Genomic DNA, 19,846 nt, shown 5'->3' with positions numbered 1-19,846 from the left:
TGAGGATCTCAGATCTTCAGCTCACAACCAGAGTGTGCAGAGCCTCCAACCTTTGGTCCTCACACTCCTGAGGATGGGAGAGGACCTGGGAGACCAGGCTCTGGCAAAGGGTGAGAAAGGGCAGGGCCTCACTAAACCGCATCCCTCAGCAGAACAGTAAAGAAGCTGGAGGGAGTAAAGGCTCTGGGTGGGGGGGAGGGGTGCAGGTATCTGAGCTGGGGAATGCGTCCCAGCTGGGCTCTGGGGGGAGAGGGTTGTGGGTGCCTGGGCTGTGGAGGGTCCCACCCAGTCTCCTTCAGAACTCCCCAACTGAAACTGGTTTGATGTAGGGGTTTCTTTAACTCTCTCTTCCAGAGGGAATCTTTTTTGTTGTTGTCTGTATTGTTATCATACTTGTTGACAAGTATTTTGAAATAAATTACCAAAATAATTGAAACTGGAGTGATTATATTGTGTTATTTTGACAAATAAAATATGAAGAATTTTGGAGAATTTTAAAATATTGTGTGCAGAATTTTAAATTTTTTGGTGCAGAATTCACCCAGAAGTACCTTTTGGATGAAAGATATTAAATAAACAGTAAGTAATTATAATTAATTCAGTAATCTGAGACCAAGATGTGGTATGACAGCCTACCCATTATAAATGTCTCTCTCCTCTTGAACTCTTTTGCATTTCTAATGTGAAAACTGCCAGAGCCAGTTAATCTTATTCAGCCCTCTAGGTAAAGTGCCTTCTTCTTTCTCTCCACCTACATCCCCCCAATTTATAAATTTCTCTTTACAGACTTTTCCCACCTCTATTATTATTTATTTCATAGTTCCCAACAGTATACTAGATGCTTCATTGTCCCTATCCCAAAAAGCATACAACGTAAAGCCTCGTTCCTGCAATTGATAGTGTGTGATCAGACTGCTATGTTCATTTTTTTTTAAAAAGTAATTCTCCTAGATGAGTCTCTCAGTGGGGTTTTGATTAAACTATGGAAACTTCTCATGGCAATAATAAAAATCAGTTGGAGAAGAAAACATCTAGTAGTTCCAATTGCAAACAGTTCTAAAGCCAAACTCCATTGACTTCAGCAGCAGTCTGAACAGTGCACAGGCATACGCCACATCTTATCAGTTATAGGATCAAAGCCTAAAATTGCAGATATGAAACAATGGGTGAGGGTGATAGACACCAGAAGGGATAAGATGAGGAAGGATTAGGGGTATAGCCGTATGATTACACAGTCACTCAGTTTATGCATGTGCACATCTGACTGGTTTTGTAAAAACAATAGTTTAAAATAAAATAACCCCTTCACCCCCTCCCCCGAATAGTAATAGTGACTCCCTTTCTAGGGATTAAACTCACTACAGTTACTTGTATTGTCATAAGTAATTATGAGATAAAATAAAACCCAAATGAACAATTTAAAATAATATAAAAATGAATCGTACTGACAGGTAGTTGAGAGCCCATTGGAATTTGGTCTTAGAATTGTTTTAAATCCAAATCACTTGAAGTACATCATTCTAACTCATAGCTCTCATTTCCAGGAGAGATTTCCACAGTTTAATCACAACCCTGCTGATGTACACTCAGCTAGGAGAATTGCCATTTTTAGAATGGGAATATAATTTGGAAATATATTTCTAGGAGTCCACAAAAGAAACAGTCAACATTCCTTGTCTGTTTATTCTTACTGAATTATCTTCACCGTAAGAACATTATCACTCCATATTTTGTAATGAATCATGCCTTAAGAAATTAAGTTTCTTCCAAATCAGTCTCATAGCACAAAACACTGCTGCCCATACTCTACAGTGCCAAACAGTAGTCATTTATAACGGGTAGTATATTAGTGACACAGCAGCATTAATAGTAGCAAAAACTTCCTTTTGGCACTAAATGAAGCAGATATGATTTGAAGACACATTGAGTTTTAATATGTTGAGAGACAGGGATCCATTTTTACATAGTCATTTTTCTTAAACCATTTTAAAGAATGGGCAATCATTGTCATACTGCCAGGGTGATCATATTTTCCCAAAGGGAAAATGGGACACCGCATGGGGCTGGCCTGAGGCCCCACCACCCACCAGCCTTCCCTGTCATCCCTTTGTATGGGGCTCTCCTCTCACTCCCCCGACATGCAGGTCCGGCCGGAGCCCCCCTGCCACCCAACCACCCAGAGGGGCGGCCCAAACACCCCTGCCATCTCTCTGCGCACTGGCCGATCCAAACTCCCCTGCTGTCGATGGCCAGCCCAAGCCCCCCGCCACCAGCCTGAGGCCCCCCGCTTCTCCGTGCGCATGGGGCCGGCCCAAGACGCTCTGCCAACAACCTGTGCAGGGCTGGCCGGGCCCGAGCCACTGGCCTGAGCCCTCCACCCCATGCAGGGCTGGCATTGCCACTCGCCTTCCCTCCCATCCCCAACCCCAGCACATTCCTCCATGCCCAGCTAGGGGTCGCACTCCACTTTTTTGGCAAAACTGCATTTGTCCAGTTTGCTCTTGCCAACTGCAACTGATGGGTGGGACAGGGATAAAAAAAGGGACTTTCTCAGCCAAAACGGGACATACGGTCACCCTACACAATGCTGACTATCTGCTAGATAATAAAATAAGCAGGAAAGGATAATAATAATTATATAAGGTTAGACAAACTGCTAAAATGGTTTCTTTCCATTATTTTGGTTAGCAGCTCGAAATATCATCAGGGGGTCAAGAAATGTTTCAATTTTTTTAAGATTGATTTAATCCCTCATGGCAGATGGAAATGCTGGTCAAAAATGTTTAAAATTTAGTGTTTTCCATTTTAACAATGACCTTTGTATACTTTTTAAAGTAAAATTGCTATATAAACTTACCAATGGAAAATTGAAGGACAGAAGCTGTGGTTGTGTTAAGGCTAGTGGTGGTCTAGAGGAGGAAAAACATGAAAAATAGAAGAAACATTGCATTAAACCAGCAAAACAATATATTCATAACCTTTAAAAAATATGGGAGTGCTGTGGATGCCCAGATCTCGCACGTATAAATCATTCATTTCTAAACCTTTCAGATTGACAGATCATGGACATTTCAGTTATGCCATTCAGATTATTGGTATCTCATAATATGTCACAATGAGAAACTCTTTGTTTGTGGCAGTACAAATTTTCTACAGAGCCAGTACATTTTTCCATGTGTTAGTGCTTGATCGGTGATCAGAAAGATTTAAAAAAATGAAACCATAACTTCAGTGGGACTCTCCATAGGCTCAAGGATATACACTAGCAGATCCTAATGTAGAACCAGGGCCTAAAATTGTAAAATGGAATAATAAAATCTAAGTGCTTATCAGCTAAACTCAAAACTTCACATATATAGCATAACATAAACCAACTAGGCTTTGTACTTATAGCTAAATAACTGTTATGATATGAATTGAAGTGGGAAGAATAAATTCAGAAACTTTACTCATGCTCCACCCAACATGCCCCCTCCTCTGATGGCTCCCACACAAAACCTCATCTGTCCATGTTGGGAAGGTTTTCTTGAAAACCATTAAGAGCTAAAAACTTTAACATTTGCTGAAAGTGGTAGTATCACCCAAGAAGTACCAGAATGAAGTTCCAGTCCTTTCTGGCTCATTTTGAATCCTGTAATTAATTATACTGGTAGATAGCAAGCAAAATTATTGCTTAAAAAGTCTCCTTGACTGGCACATTGGGGAGGGGGAAAAAAGAACTAAATTAGTACTGACACGGTTTACAGAGATCAACGTGTAACAAGATGAAAGTTAACCTCAACCCCGTTTTTCATGAGAGGGCAATGACTCTGTGCAGTGTCTTGTTCACATAATTTATTATTTTATTATAACTGTTTATTGTTTGTATTACCATAGTGCCTGGGAGCCCTCGTCATGGACCCATTGTACTAGGCTCTGTACAAACACAGAACAAAAAAGAGATGGTCCCTGTGCATCATAGAAAACGCAGGGACCAAGACTCTTCCATCAAATTCACAGCAGTTGATATTCCCGAACAAAGCAGTGCATGCCATGTGACAAGAAACTCTTTTTGTATGAGTGGTAATAGGGGGAAATCAAATAAGGGGCGTGAACAAAGGAAGAGCAGAAATCAACAATGGGAAGAAGAATGGCAGCTTATAAACATATTTACTGAAAAAGTCAAGTGCACAAGTAAAAGCCAGTTTTGCTGAACAATCTGAATTTGTGTCACCATCATTTAAGTGGCCTTGGCAGTATTACAAAGATAGTTTTAGTTTGTAATGATGAACAATGCAATTTCTGTATAATTTACCTGAGGCTTGAGGTGTACAAGTAATCTCTTTCGTTATCAGGCACACCTGCCTGCTTTTATTAACTAATATTTCTTGAAAAATATACATCAGTGTGGACAACCTAAGGTAAATCCTATTTCTCATTTATGTCCGAGTTCTCATATTTCCCGTTGACAGCATATTAGGGCAAAGATGCAGAACAGAAGCTTGTTCTAAACTTAGATGCTTTTTTATTCTTTTTCAGGACTTCAGTGCCACAGAACAACTGGTAGTGCTTAGTGCTATGCATTGGTATTTCTGTCTGTTGGGAATTTCAGTCGATTTCCTCATCTTGGCAAGTGGATATCCCAAGAGTGCACTCTGCCCTAAAACATCAGAGCTTGCAACAACACCAGCGGGTGAGAATGGAGACAACAGATTTAGAGGTATTAAAGGTGAAGAAAGAATGTCCTGAGGGATTTCTCTCCTTGAAACCAAAACAAATCCTACTGCTACTTTGTTGATGGATTCCACAACATTTTTTTTAAAAAGTTCTAAAGGGTTGAGGGTTTTAAAAGTTTGATTTGGACATCTATACTGGACAAATAAGAGGACTCTGATTTGATATGGAAGATACATAGGTCAGTGTTTTTGTTACAGTTTTGGCCACACAACTTATCCATACTTGAGACCATCTGCCACTTGAAATGCAATTAATGTCAGTATCAAAGAAGATCACATGTTAAGACGGCCCAAACAGGGACGTGCTACAGCAGTGATTAGCAGTATGGTCCCAGGGAGACTTAGAAACGACAGAGGTTGATGTTTGAGAACTGGCTTTTGAACATACACATGCATGCATGCTACATTCAGAGGGGAAATTTCTTATAGATAATTATAATATGATCTTAGTAAAAAAAGCCAGGAAAATTTCTTATGGTTGGTAATAATCTGTGAACTAAGAAGGACTTCATGGCTATATATTAAAGGCTTTTCACGTCATGTAAAGCATCCACTTTTTAGAAATGCATCTAAAAACCTGGCCCTATGTGTACATGTCCTATGCTGAAACTGTACCTCTAACTCTTTAAGATCTTCCTAATGAACAGCAGTAGTCTCTCAACAGATATAATGAAGATTTGCTTAAATAATTAAAAAAACCCTTTAAAGAAACTTTAACTCTTTATTCGTGTCCTTTTAGTTAGGATAGGTTCAACACTGGCATTACATTTATCCTGCCAAATAATAACGTGCTTCTGGCTTGAGTTATGAGCAGCTATTATTTTAATTTACATTCAGTTAATTCTGTTGTATGGGTTCTAATTTAAACAGAAAAGCCTTCAATTTATCAGTGTTCTGTGGCTCATATCTTCAGTAGATTAAATGTATCAATTACCATGGAAGAGGTATTCTCATAGAATTAAATTAAACTGTTACCAAAAATTAATTGGCCAGTACTTTTTGATAATTAAATCTTCTTTTAATGGCTTTATCCCTTTAGAAAATGATGTAAATACAGGTTGTTAGGAACTGCTTACATTAATTATGCCAATCAAGGCAGTAGGGATTGGGGGCTGCAGATAAAAAGGAACCTGCATTTTCCAGAAGGGTGAGAAATTTAAATGAACATATATTGTTTTGCTTGCAGCACATCAGCAGCTATCAGTTTCCCTATGATTCCAGTCGTGGTGATGTCCCAACCAAACAATATGTGGCTTGGCGTTAAAATCCTCTATATCAGGAGTACTAGACTGCTGCTCTCAATGGCTTCATGGGGGAATCAGTGGGAGGATAGGAAGGTTAAGGGTCAATGGCTTCATGGGGGAATCAGTGGGAGGATAGGGAGATCAAGGGTCAATGGCTTCATGGGGGAATCAGTGGGAGGATAGGGAGGTCAAGGGTCAATGGCTTCATGGGGGAATCAGTGGGAGGATAGGGAGGTCAAGGAAACAAACCAGCTAATTAATTTAATTTTGCAAATTCCTCTCATCTTGCTTAAGTATTTCAAAGCAAAAATAAAATGTACAAGCACCCTGAGCCTGAGATGTGAGCAGGGATTTCAACAATCATGCGTAAGGACAACAAGATAAAGGACTGGTTTAGGATGGAGAAAGGAAATCTGATTATTTAGGGAGGAAGAGTGTTAGGATATAGATATTCAGGCCTGTCTGTAAAGGCCCATACTCTAAGAATTGAGGTGTATTCTTATCACTTGGCTAATTATAGAGGTATAAAAGAAGGAATCAAAATCACTATCTGCCGGTGTAAGGGCCTTCTCTTACTGTGACAGTTTGTGGCCCTGTGCTTAGTCTCAGGCCTTTGGCTAAGCAGCAGAGGCAGCCATAAGCTGGGAAGCGAACGGTCACATCCTCACATTCCAAACTAATCACATTGAAATAAGGTGCTATTGGGCTGTTAGGAATACAATCCTGTCCTGATAGTGCCTATCACCTCCAGAGAAAGGGAAGTGCCTAGAAAATGTAAAAGGAAAACTTAGTTTGATAGCATCCTGTCTGGCAAGAACTCACTTATCAATAGCTGGGATGTGAAACCCTCACTTCTGTATTGTCTTGTCATTATAGTTTCCACTTTGCTATTGTTTGTCTGTATAATCTCTGTCTGGTTCTGTGATTGTTCCTGTCTGCTGTATAATTAATTTTGCTGGGTGTAAACTAATTAAGGTGGTGGGATATAATTGGTTACATAATCATGTTACAATATGTAATTTCAATTACATATTGTAACAATTTCAAGCATCCTAAACAGCAATGAGTGACAAAATGTGGAAAAAGTATCCCAAACATGTGACTTCAATTTTTGCATGGACACAAAATGGAATCTCTTTCTTCACACATATATCAAGGCATTAAACGAGACACAGTACATGCAAATAACATTTAAAATAGTAGACAGAGGCAGTTCAGGATCAATGGCAGAATTCTTTCACAAGGTTTGGGTATAAGTGAAATGAGAAACAGTGAGGTTCCATTATATCCATGAAATTTGTGAAATATTTTTAAATGAGTTCGCCCGTCACCATAACACATGCATTTGTATTGTGTTTGTCAAATACCACAAGGCAATGCAAACATTAAAAGCACATATTAATATGATCAAATTTAGCATGCATATAAATGGTAACAGATACATGCTATTCAAATGTGTGCATATTCAGCAAGGTTCTATTACTGTCACCAATGTGTCATTTAGTGGTTTTGTAAAATGAATGTAGTTTACACCCATATGGTATTTTGTCAGTATCCTGGCATAAATGGCCACAAGTGATTCAAGGGGAGTTGTGCCTGCTTAGGCCAGGGCTAAATTTGGTTTCAGGAGTACTGTGTAAGATATAATATTACCAAAACTCCCTGTCTTCAAAAATCACAAGACCACCACTTCCCAAACAAGAAAATCTTAAAAATCATTAAGATTATTTTAAAATTGCCTACATTTTGGGTTGGATTTCTGACTACCAAATTCCTCACAGAAAGCATCCCTCCTCTTTTGCACATGCATCTGTGGTCACCTGCTCAGAGCCAATTGTAGGATTGTTGTATAACTTATACTTTGTTTTCCATACCCACTGGATCCCAAATTAATGCAAATCATACTACTTTGATACTAACATCTATTTTACACCCAATTTACACCCAATGTGTAATATTTATGGTGACAGATACTGCAATCCCATGCAGTATCTTTGAGGACCACTGTATTAAATTTATAAATGGTTTACATATGATTATGTTCTACTCCATGGGGGAGGGTTACCATAGCTCCTACAGGAACTAAAAATAGGGAGGGGGAGGGGATTAAGGTGAGTCACTGAGACTAAACAACTCCAGAGATGTCACACCAACTGGGGTGGTTTGCATGTACTGGTTCTGGTTAAAACTGGGTTTTCCAGAGACTAAGAAACAAAGAAAGGGCTTGTGGTATAAAAGGATGAGCTGGAACTGACTCATGGCCTTTCTGATCAAGCAGATCGATAGGGTCTTCTGTCCAACGGGGGCCCCAAGTTTTGTGAAAGGGTTGGAAAGACTTTGGCTTACTGGGGCCCTGTATGACTGAAGGATGAGTCCTGGTATGTTTAGTGTGTGTTTAAACCTTTTCAATGTTTCAATAAGTTTTCTCTGCTTTTACCTTAAGAATAAATGTGCTTACTTAGAAAGAGCTGTGTGGTAACTTGGAATTGCTGGCAATACACTGTTCATAGCCTTTGGAGAGAAAGCAACACACAGGCACTGACCTTTAGGCAGACTGGCTTACTGGGGATATCACACTGGCAGGTAGGGAGTTGTGCAACCTTGAAATCCCCAGTCAGAAGAGGGGTCCCTGCCCAGAGGCAGGTGATAGCTGGAAACCAGAGACCTGGCTGGACAGTCCTGGAGCGGACCAGAGAGGTGGCAGATATCGGTGCAGTTATCCTGAAACTGTGACCTCATTTACCTCACCACTGATTTTGGCAGAGACTTCTACGGAACTGGCAGGTAATTAATCCAGGCTGCATGTGACTGCTTTAAAGCCACAGAGTGCATTATTCCCCAGTGATATTTTACACAAACAAATTAATTTTTTTTTACTATAAAGAAAATAAGACACAGCCAAATAAAATAAGAGAGGAAAAACTGAGACTTTATTTTGTTTGTCTAAAATGAAGAAAGCATCTCAGGCCCCAAATTTGGTTTTATATTCTGGCCTCCCAGCCTTTTCTAAACATTTAAATAACTTTCATGAAAGTTCATTCAAAAGGTTTCCTGGCCATGTGCAAAAAGCAAGCAAAATATTTAGAAAAAATGTGAGGAGTTTTAAACATTTAACTTTACTATCCTATGCATTATTGAACTGCTTGAGAACCTCTTTGCTGAACACCAAGCTTTCAAAGCACACCCAGCATCATTGTGGTTGATGAGGTCTGAATTCAAAACCTGAAGTCCCATGACCCATGCAAATTAGCAAACATCCACTTACCAGTTCTCTTGGACCATATGGCTCACAGAAAGTGACAGCATTGCCATGCATAATTACACCGCACTGCTCTCCAACCTCACAGTTAATACATTCAAACCTGCAGGAAAACCAGAACACATCAAGCTGAAAATTATAAATCATACATCTGGAGCTGTAAAAACCTGCTAAACTGCTAAAAGAAGAAGGTTTGATTTTGACACTCAGACAAATGGGACGATTTAGTTATCCCAACACTGAATTTAAAGGACAATCATACGTGACAGATGTCTCTATTTAGAGCGACAAAACCTAAATTTCAGAAAAACGTTTACTTCCCCACCCCACTACTGTCCATCAAAAAAAGCTCTGACAGATTTGAAAGAAGTGCCCCTACTTTATTTTCAAATGTGCCCCTAATTATGGTTTTCCAACTTCATTTTCTCTGGGGCTATATTCCTTTCATAATCTTTACAACTCACTTAATAAACTATATACAAACCCAACACCATACAATCAACAATTTATTTCCATTGCAGAACAAACCAATGAGGAACTGTTAAAATTGGATAGGCTGTGTATGTCAGGTGGTCTCACTGTGAGTTATTAAATATTATGTGGATACTGATACCACTTAGGTCTAGAGCTAACAGATTTTTTGCTTTGCTTGCCGAACTGAAAAATTGTAAAAAAAGTAATTTCAGGTTGACCAAAAACAGTTTGTGGGTGAACCAAAACAGTTGAGTTGAATGAAACATTATCTTTAACAGAAAACAATTTTTTCAGCTATTATGTAGCATTTTTCAAAGACTAAAAGCGTGGGGCTTATTTATGGTGTTTCTAGGAAATTGTCTTGGTCATAATAAACAATGTGACAAAAGGAAACAACAACTAAGGTCACATATATTTCAAATTTCAGAGTAACGGCCGTGTTAGTCTGTATTCGCAAAAAGAAAAGGAGTACTTGTGGCACCTTAGAGACTAACCAATTTATCTGAGCATGAGCTTTCGTGAGCTACAGCTCACTTCATGGGATGCATACCGTGGAAACTGCAGCAGACTTTATATACACACAGAGAATATGAAACAATACCTCCTCCCACCCCACTGTCCTGCTGGTAATAGCTTATAAGCTATTAATTATATTAATTATTATAAGCTATTATTATAATAAGCTATTACCAGCAGGACAGTGGGGTGGAGGAGGTATTGTTTCATATTCTCTGTGTGTATATAAAGTCTGCTGCAGTTTCCACGGTATGCATCCGATGAAGTGAGCTGTAGCTCACGAAAGCTCATGCTCAAATAAATTGGTTAGTCTCTAAGGTGCCACAAGTACTCCTTTTCTTTTTGCATATATTTCAAATATCAGCATACTACCTATGGACCATTTTAAACATGTTTCCTGGAGTAGTTTTGTAACACTGGACTCATTTAGTCATAGACTATAATAGATCTTATTTAAATAATCCATATTCCTGCTAACAATATGCTGTTACTCATTTTATGTGCTTTTACTCATTTTAAAAAAAAGGCTCCAGAGGCAACCCTGGCAATTACGGGCCGATAAGCCTAAATTCAGGACCAGGCAAATTGATTGAAACTATAGTAAAGAACAAAATTATCAGATACATAGATGAATATGATTTGTTGGGCAAGAGTCAACATGGCTTGTGCAAAGAAAAATCATGCCTCACCAATCTATTAGAATTCTGTGAGGGGGGTCAACAAACATGTGGAGAAGGGTGATCCAGTGGATATAGTGTATTTGGACTTTCAGAAAGCCTTTAAGTCCTCACCAAAGGCTCTTAAGCAAACTAACCAGTCATGGGATAAGAGGAAAGGTCCTTTCATGGATCAGTAACTGGTTAAAAAACAGAAAACAAAAGGTAGAAATAGTCAGTTTTCAGATTGCAAAGAGGTAGATCGTGGTATCCCCCAGGGATCTGTACGGTGACATGTGCTGTTCAACATATTCATAAATGATCTGAAAAAAGGGGTAAGTAATGAGATGGCATTTGCAGATGATACAAAATTATTCAAGATAGTTAAGCCCAAGGTTGACTGTGAAATGTTACAAAGGAATCCCACTAAACTAGGTGATTGGGTGACAAAATGGCAGATGAAATTCCATTTTGGTAATTTCAAAGTAATGTACATTGGAAAACACAATAGCAACTATACATACAAAATGATGGGGTCTAACTTTGCTGTTACCATTCAAGAACGAGATCTTGGAGTCATTGTGGATAGTTATCTGAAAACATCTGCTCAATGTGCAGTGTCACTCAAAACAGCTAACAGAATGTTGGGAATCATTAGGAAAGGGATAGATAATCAGAAAGAAAATATCATAATGCCAGTATATAAATCTCTGATAGGCCCACAGCTTGAATTCTGGGTGCAGTTCTGGTCACCCCATCTCAAAAAAGATAAATTAGAATTGTAAAAGGCAGAGAGAAGGGCAACAACAATGAATAAGGGTATGGAACAGTTTCTGTATGAGGAGAGATTAAAAAGATTGGGACTTTTCAGCTTGGAAAAGAGATGACTAAAAGGGAATATGATAGAGGTCTATAAAATCATGACTAGTGTGGCGAAAGTGAATAAGGAAGTGAATAAGTGTCTGTGATCTATGGTCACCTGCTCAGAGCCAATTGTAGGATTGTTGTATAACTTATAGTTTATTTTCTATACCCACTGGATATTTATTCCTTCACATAACACAAGCACCAGCGGTCACCCAGGAAAACTAATAGACACCAGGTTTAAAACAAACAAAAGGAAATACTTCTTCACACGATGCATACAGTCAATCGGTGAAACTCGTGGCAGGGGATGTTGTGAATGTCAGAACTAGAACTGGGTTCAAAAAAGAACTAGATAAGTTCCTGGAGGATAGGTCCATCAATGGTTATCAGCAAAGATAGGGATGCAAACCCATGCTCTGGTCCCTACTCGTTGATTGCCAGAAGCGAGTATTGGACAACAGGAATGGATCACTTGATGATTGCCTGTTCTGTTCATTAATTAATCTTTATTAAATACACTCTTAATAAAAGGGATTAACTGTAGTGGTAGAAAAAGGAGCATCTCTTATGCCGCATTCCTTTTTGAGGTGAGATCCACTGAAAGTGAGCACTCTCATAAACAAAGAGAAAACTTTGACAAGAACTAGAAGAAAAAGGAATGCCATTGTGTGGGAGTAGTTTTCAGTTGATAACGGTATCTGAAAATACTTCCAGTGCCCATGAAGAAGCCTCTGCAATAGATTGGAAGGAAAAATATTTGCAGGATGAGTGCTGGTTGGTGGGACTGCAGATGACCCAGCCAAGTTCTGAAATATCTGCTTCAAATACACTATTCACTCATCAAAGACCCAAACAATGTAATAAACAAGCAATACCAAGATTTAACAGAAGAAAACCTTTATGTTTTTAACGGTGGGCACATTTTCAGAACAACTTTGAGAATTTGTCTAATCCCAATCTAGTACATCAGCAACTGATGGGTAGACCTCAGAGCAAGTTTGAGCCAGGAAGAAAAGAAACTAACAACTCTCAGAGCAAAGCTGCTAGTCAATGGGTTCAGGAAACAGATGCTACCCAAATGAGTGTGAGTGAGGCCATCCAGCAGTTAGTGGGACCTGCTTGTCATGGCTATGTTTACCTAGATGGGGTAAAGAGTACCCGCCTAATAGATACTGCTTTTCAAGTGACCTGCATATGTGAAACTTTCTATTATGAGTATTCGTCTTATCAAAAGTTACAGTCTATTGGCAATATACTTCAGATAGAAGGGGCTGAAGTGGTCCCGAGAGGAAGAAAATCAGTGACAATTCCACCTGGCACATCCAAAACAGTGCCCAGAATTCTGAAATTTGCTGTGAATGAATTGGAAACTGTTGTAATGCTGGAAGATCCAGGTATTGCAGTTGGACCTGGTGGGCTAGCAGTTCTGTCTCAATTTGTTAAAGTCACTGGCTCCAGTATGAGAATAGGGGTACAAGTCAAGAACTTAACAAGGAAGGACGTCATATTGAAACCTCACATTGTCATTGCGAAGGGGTAAGCAGTTGAGTGGATAAAACCAGTACCAACCCAGGTTTCAGCAGTTGCAACTGAAGAGAGGGACAGTGTCATATTACACTGGACTTTGAAGGATCCCCTCTCAGTGCTGCTGAGAGGGAAAGGATTGCTGAGACTGTCAGTAAGGAAGCTTATAAAGCTTTTGCTGTTCATGATCTAGACTTTGGAAGAGTTTCAGAAGTGACATATCGATTGAGCTCACAAATAATGTGCCTCTTAAAGGAAGAACTGGAAGGGTTTTGCCTTCAGATTTTGAAAATCTATGCGAGTTGATGGCCCTTGGAGAGGATGAGGAAACATAGTCCATTTGCATTACCTGTGGTGCTGATGTGTAAGAAGACTGGAGCTCTCAGGATGGTGGTGGATTATTGAAAACTGAGCAGCATTACCCGAAAGGATTCCTATCCATTATCCAGGATAGAAGAAACCTTTGCCTTATTAGCAGGATCTAAATGGTTTTCTGTATTGGATCTAAAGAGAGGATACTATCAAGTTCCAGTAGAACTCACAGACTATCCAAAGACATCCTTCACTATGCCGTTTGGTAACTGGCAATTCAAAATGATGCTTCAAGGTTTGACTAATGCTTCAGCTGCCTTCCATTATCAATGTGTATTTTTACTGGAGTCTAAGAGCTGAAAAGCTGCACAATCAAAGTTGAATTAAACATTGAAAATAAAAAGTCTCCCCAAAGGATGACTAAGAGTTCAAAGTTTTATCTCCCTCTTATAAAATCTCCCTTATAAAACTCATGGGTGCATAAATATATTTTTCCCAGATCAGATTGGCAGTGACCTTGAGAATTTTTCACATCCCTCTGCAGCATGGGAGACGGGTTGCTTGCTGGGCTCATCTGGGTATATCTCAAATTAATAAATTCCCTGTCATTGCAGGGGCCTTTGGCATTGGTGCATCTTGCCCCCTCCAATTCTCTGCTTGTGGCACACAACATCTTAGTTTCCTCAGGATTATAATACTTTGGTCTAATTTTGGTGTGTGTGGCTGGGTGTTGCTGGTTGCCTGAAATACACAGGAGGTCAGACTAGATGATCTGGTGATCCCTTATGGCTGTAACTCTAAGATTCTATGATATACAATCAGAGTCATCAGCTGATTGGGATGACATATAGGATTTGGCTCACACTGATGACAGAATACTGACTGTAGAGAACAATTAACCAAAGGATAGCAATGTCAATATCCAACAGAAACTAGACCTTCTACATCAAACACGTAGGTTCGCATTCATTCCTGACATAATTCTATTGGAGCAAAGGATGAATTTGTTCCATCCCATTTATTTCTTGTTGATACCAGTTTGCACTCTGATAACTGGCATTTTTAGTCTCTTGGTCATGGTGGTCATACCTACAGATTTACATAAATGGTGTCTCTTATTTACAGAAGAGCATGAGCTACTGTTCACAGTAACTTTTGCCTTCTGTATATTGTGACATAGCACTGCGTATCCAACTGAGTTGGCTATTGCTCCCCTTTGCTGGTTTAGCCTATGTTTTAGGGCAGATATACAAATTGGTCTTTGATTCTATTAGATTTACTATGCTATAGTTAAGCTTGTCCATTGACTGATCCCATAGGCTTCTCTCACATAGACTGCCTGAGACTTGGACATTTCCATGATATTAAGAATGATATGCAAATGGTTTCCCCACGTTCTGTTGTAGTTCAGTCTGTTTAGGGCTTTTTTTCTTTACTTCCACTTTTCATTTATTCTTTTGATGGTGTATCCTTCATGAGATCAGATGAAAGGTAAGGAGACATGAGATGCCAGTGATTCACTGCTGGCACAAAAGATGGACTTCTACAGAGCTCATAACTGATTTGTATAAAAATCCCTATTTGTTTACCCCCTTCTCCTAGCTTATGTTACTTGCCTGTCTTTCCTTAGTCTCCTCTAAGATTTTATATGAACTCCTCAGAGCTGGGCTGTCCATTTTTTGAATGTCTGAAAAGCCTTTAACACATTCTGAGTGCTAGCATAAACAAATCAATAAAGTAGTAATAATATATTCCTGCTCAAGTGATGGAACCACAGTTACTGGGGCCTATGACATTGCAAAATCATCTGATCAACTTGTCATCTTCTTCTTCTTCTTTGATTCCTGTCTGTCAGCTCAACAGCACAGAAGGGGCCGAATGAAATCTTTCCACCACTTTATCATATACCAGCTTCATAGCTTCTTTTATCTTTAAATCTTTTTGTTTTATGTCATTCTTCACCATGTCTATTCAAAACATCCTTGGCCTTTCCCCATATCACCATGTATGGTATCCTTTCTGGGTCGATTCTTGACATGTGTCCAAACCTTTGCCGTCGTCTTTCTTGATTCTTCTGTAACAGCTTTATTTCTTGCCCTAGCCATTTTTTCTCTCTTCATTTTTAATTTTTGTAGTCTTTAAACTCTCAAGTATTCTCTTCTGCCAGGTTCTAGTTCTTCGTATCAGAGTTTGATCTTTACCTCTTTCTCTTGTCTTCCAATTGTCATATTTTTTGTCTTTTCTCTTTTTATCTTCAATCCAAATTTTATGCTTTCCTGATCTACCTTGTCATTTATTCTCTGTAAATCCTCCTTGGTCAATGCAGTGAGGTCAATATCACCTGCAAATCTAAAGTTATGCACTGTCCTACCACGTAATATGACTCCTCCTGTTTCATCTCTCAATGCTACAGCCATTACTGCTTCCAGTACTCAGTTAAACAAATCTGGTGATAGCATGCATCCTTGTCTAACTCCTATGGTCATCCTGAAACAGTCCATCAGTTTCTTGTGTACTCTCACCTTACACACTGTCTTGTTGTAGATGTTTTCTGTCAGCTTGATCAGTTTTTTGGGCATCTCATACATTCTTACAACTTGCTACAGCTCTTTCTGACAAATGCTATTGAAAGCCATCTTGAAGTCCATAAAATAGTTACAACAGGTTCATTTGTGTTTTGTGTACTTCTCTGGTATCTGTATAATCATGAATTACTGATCTGTTGTACTTCATCCTGGTCTATATCCTGCCTGTTCCTGTGTAAGTGCCACATCTACATATCTCTTCATTCTCCTCAGCAATGTCTTGGTGAATGCTTCGCCCAGCACACTCAGTAATCTGATTCCTTTGTAGTTCTTGCATTCACTTTTATCTCCTTTTTTATAGACTGGTTCTATTATAACTTTCCCCGATTCATTCAGCATTTACTCTTGTTTGTAAATCTTAATGGACAGCTTGTGCATCACCTTTACCATGTGTTCCTCACCTGCTTGCAGCAGCTCTGTCGTTGTCAATTCCCAGTACCTTTTTCTTTTTCAAACTTTCTATCAGGATCTTTATTTCTTCTAAGAATTTTGATATCTGCTGTCCCTCATTTGTGCTGGGGAAGTTTCTCCAGGACCACTTCAATCTACTCTGGTTTTGCACATTGTACAGCTGTTCAAAATATTCTTTCCATTGCTTATTCTTTGCTTGTTCATCCTCAATTACTTGTCCGTGATTATCTTTCACTGCTGACATCTTCAACTCATATGTCTCATTCAGTTCTCTTAACTTGTGATACAATTGTGTTGTATTTCTCCTCACACAAAGTTTTCTGCTTTGCATATCCAGGTGTTTGTCTCTCTGCTTTCTGTTTTATCTCTTTGTTCAGCCTTTTGTACTCATCTCTTAGACTTACACCCTCCTATTCTCCTTTATTGTCCTACGCTTGTCACTCAACTGCAGCACTTCAACCACTATCCAACTTGGTTTCTTTGTTTTGGGCTTGTAGTCCAATACTTGTTCAGTCACTCTCATAATCCCATTTTATATACTATTCCATGTCTCATCAACATTCATTTCTTCTTTCACCAGAGATTTGCTGAGGACTGCACATATACTTGTACTATTGTAGCTGCACTGGATTTGATACTGAATCTTGCCTTCAGCATATGAGGAGATAATGGGTTAAATGCCATAAAAGGCTGGCTTACCTTCGGCTTTAGAACCAATGCAACTCTGTCATGGCATCCACTATTTTCTTTTCTTGATGTCAGTATCCTATGGTCATCATGGTACAATTCTCCTTCCTGACTCATTTTGCATAGACTGATAATTTCTCATAATGTTCAACTTATGCACCATTACTGCAAGTGCTTCAGCCTGGATCAACTTGTGAGCAGCCATAATGCTGTCCCAACAGATGGCCATAAGCATAGTCAGCAAAAAGACTGTCCATGAGTACCACATGGAGCTGTTTATGGCACAGTAGTTAAGACATTCAAATGGCTGTCTGTTCTGAGTTGTGGGCCAGTGAAAATGAGCTATCCAGATGGATTCACTTCACTTCCAATAGTCAGATATTGGATATATACATAGTGACGGGGCAAGGCCAGATGGCTATAGAAAACTGGTGGGAGATAGATATATTAGCTCCAGGCTAAACAAATCCCTGGTACCAGGATAAGTTAAATGGCAGCTGCTCCAGGTCAATTAAGACACCTGGGGCCAATTAAGTACTTTCCAGAAGGCAGGGAGGATGCTAGGTTGATTGGGACACCTGAAGCTAATCAGGGGCTGGCTGAAACTAGTTAAAAGCCTCCCAGTTAGTCAGGTGGGAGTGCATGTCAGGAGCTGTGGGAGGAAGTTGTGCTGTTGGAGAGACTGAGCAGTACACACCATATCAGGCACAAGGAAGGAGGCCCTGAGGTAAAGGTGAAGTGGAGTTTGAGGAAGTGGGGGCTGCTGTGGGGGAATTAGCCTAGGGAATTGTATGTGTCATGTTTCTAAAAGGTCAGCTACCATAGCAGATACTATTAGGGTCCCGGGGCTGGAGCCCAGAGTAGAGGGAGAGCATGGGCTCTCCACCCCTTTTTGCCCCCATGATTAATCACTGAGACTGGGAGACAACAGAGACTGTGCAAGGGAGGATAGCTTCTCCTCACCGGCTTATGATGAAAATGGGTCAGTAGACTGTGACCCTTGTCTCTAGAGAGAGAAGGGCTACCTGGAGGGTCACAGTGAGCCTCTGAGGCTAGCGAAATCCGCCAGGAAATGTGGGACCCACGGAGGCAAGGACAGACCTTTGTCACAATATATAAATGCTCGTTCATCCACATGAAGATAGTTCTGAGTCCTGGTGAATTGGTGGTTAGTGTTTCATGCAGCTGCGCATTCTCATTTACCAGTTCTTCTGGCTTCCCATGAGAACTCTCCTGAGGTAACTGAAATAAGGTTCTTTATTGTAGCTGGCTTTCTGCAGAACAGAACAACTTTGTGAGAACACAATGCCCTGCAGATTTATGAGTGTTAAGATGTACTGAGTGATTGATGTAAGATTTTCAGATGCTTTTTCTAGATGTGGTGAATTATTGATTGGATTTGTTATTCTCAGTCTCTTCAGATTTGGCCCTGGGTCAATTCATTGTAGGGATGGCTTTCTTTCACCAAAGTCTATTACAGGAGTCTCTCCTTAAGGTCAGGTTCAGTTCTGTTTTCCAAAACAGAATGAGATATTATACCAGAAAGTAGTTTTTCCTTTATACAATCACATTAAGGTACTCTTAGCAATTAATATTGCTGCAGCTTAGTAAATCATTATGAAAGAATAGTTATGTAAGCTGGTGCACCTCCTATTGACTTCATTATGATTTCTGTCCACTTAAACCAGGGCTGAATGTGGCCCATAATTTTATTTTTCTTTACAATAAAGGTAAGGTGTGTATGAGGGGAAGTCAGAGTATTATCAGGAGAAAGGCATAGGAAGGGAAGGTAGAGAATATTTGTTTTGTGTGTTTCCAGTGATTCTTCTGAAAAAGAATGTATCATGTCTATGGATTTCAGCATGCATAAAAGATAGGAATAAGAAAAAATCAATTTCAGGGGACTTTTGAACATTTCTGACCAGCTCAGAGTGGTATCGTATCTATAATAATAGCACATTAGTGTCCAGAAAATACACAGATCAAACTGCTTTCTTTATTTGTGAATTTCATTATTCCATTCCATAATAAAAATAAGACAATCCAGAAGCTATCAGTATATTCAGGAAATTAACAGAAGCCAGACTGAGAGTCAGGAATCCTGATACGTTTTCCTTACTCTTCACTGTTGTATGACCTTGGGTAAGTCACTAAAGCCAACATTTTCCCCAAGTTTCCACTAATATTGAGTTTCTTGATTTCTGTGTGTCCAATTTGAAACATAGAGGGGCTCATTATCAGGCTGCTAAGCACCCACAGCTCCACTTGAAGTCAGTGAAAGCTATGGATGCTCAGTATCTCTGAAAATCAGATTCTAAGTGTTTCAAGTTTAAGCTCCCAAATTAGCAGACACTTCTGAAAATTTTGGCTTAAACATCTCTTGTGGCTCAGTTTCACATGTTTCTAAGACTGGGATTATACTAACCTGATTCGGAGGGTTATCTTGAGAAGTAATGAATATTAATCAAGTACTTCAAAATTCTCATAAGAGATTTACTGTAAAAGAGAAACGTAATAGTACCCTTCTCAGTTAAAGTCACTTGGTTTCTGACTGCATCCAGATTATCAAGAAAAGCCATCACTCAGTCAGTCACTG

General features: G+C 39.4%; 1 protein-coding gene across 1 annotated transcript in view; it reads right to left on the bottom strand.

Moving 5' to 3' along the window:
• RELN (reelin) overlaps positions 1-19,846 on the bottom strand; it is a 451,858-nt gene that overhangs the window by 230,615 nt on the left and 201,397 nt on the right. The window contains exons 7-8 of the mRNA XM_084611658.1: positions 9,225-9,321; positions 2,858-2,909 (exon numbers count right to left, since the gene is read on the bottom strand). Of these exons, the coding sequence (XP_084467784.1) occupies positions 2,858-2,909; positions 9,225-9,321 (149 nt within the window). The remainder of the gene's footprint in view (positions 1-2,857; positions 2,910-9,224; positions 9,322-19,846) is intronic.

The sequence above is a fragment of the Lepidochelys olivacea genome (genome assembly GCF_965140295.1).
Source record: "Lepidochelys olivacea isolate rLepOli2 genome assembly, chromosome: 1".
Classification (NCBI taxonomy): Eukaryota; Metazoa; Chordata; order Testudines; family Cheloniidae; genus Lepidochelys; species Lepidochelys olivacea.
The sequence above is the reverse complement of the archived record's forward strand: the minus strand, read 5'-3'. Positions and strand labels throughout refer to the sequence as shown.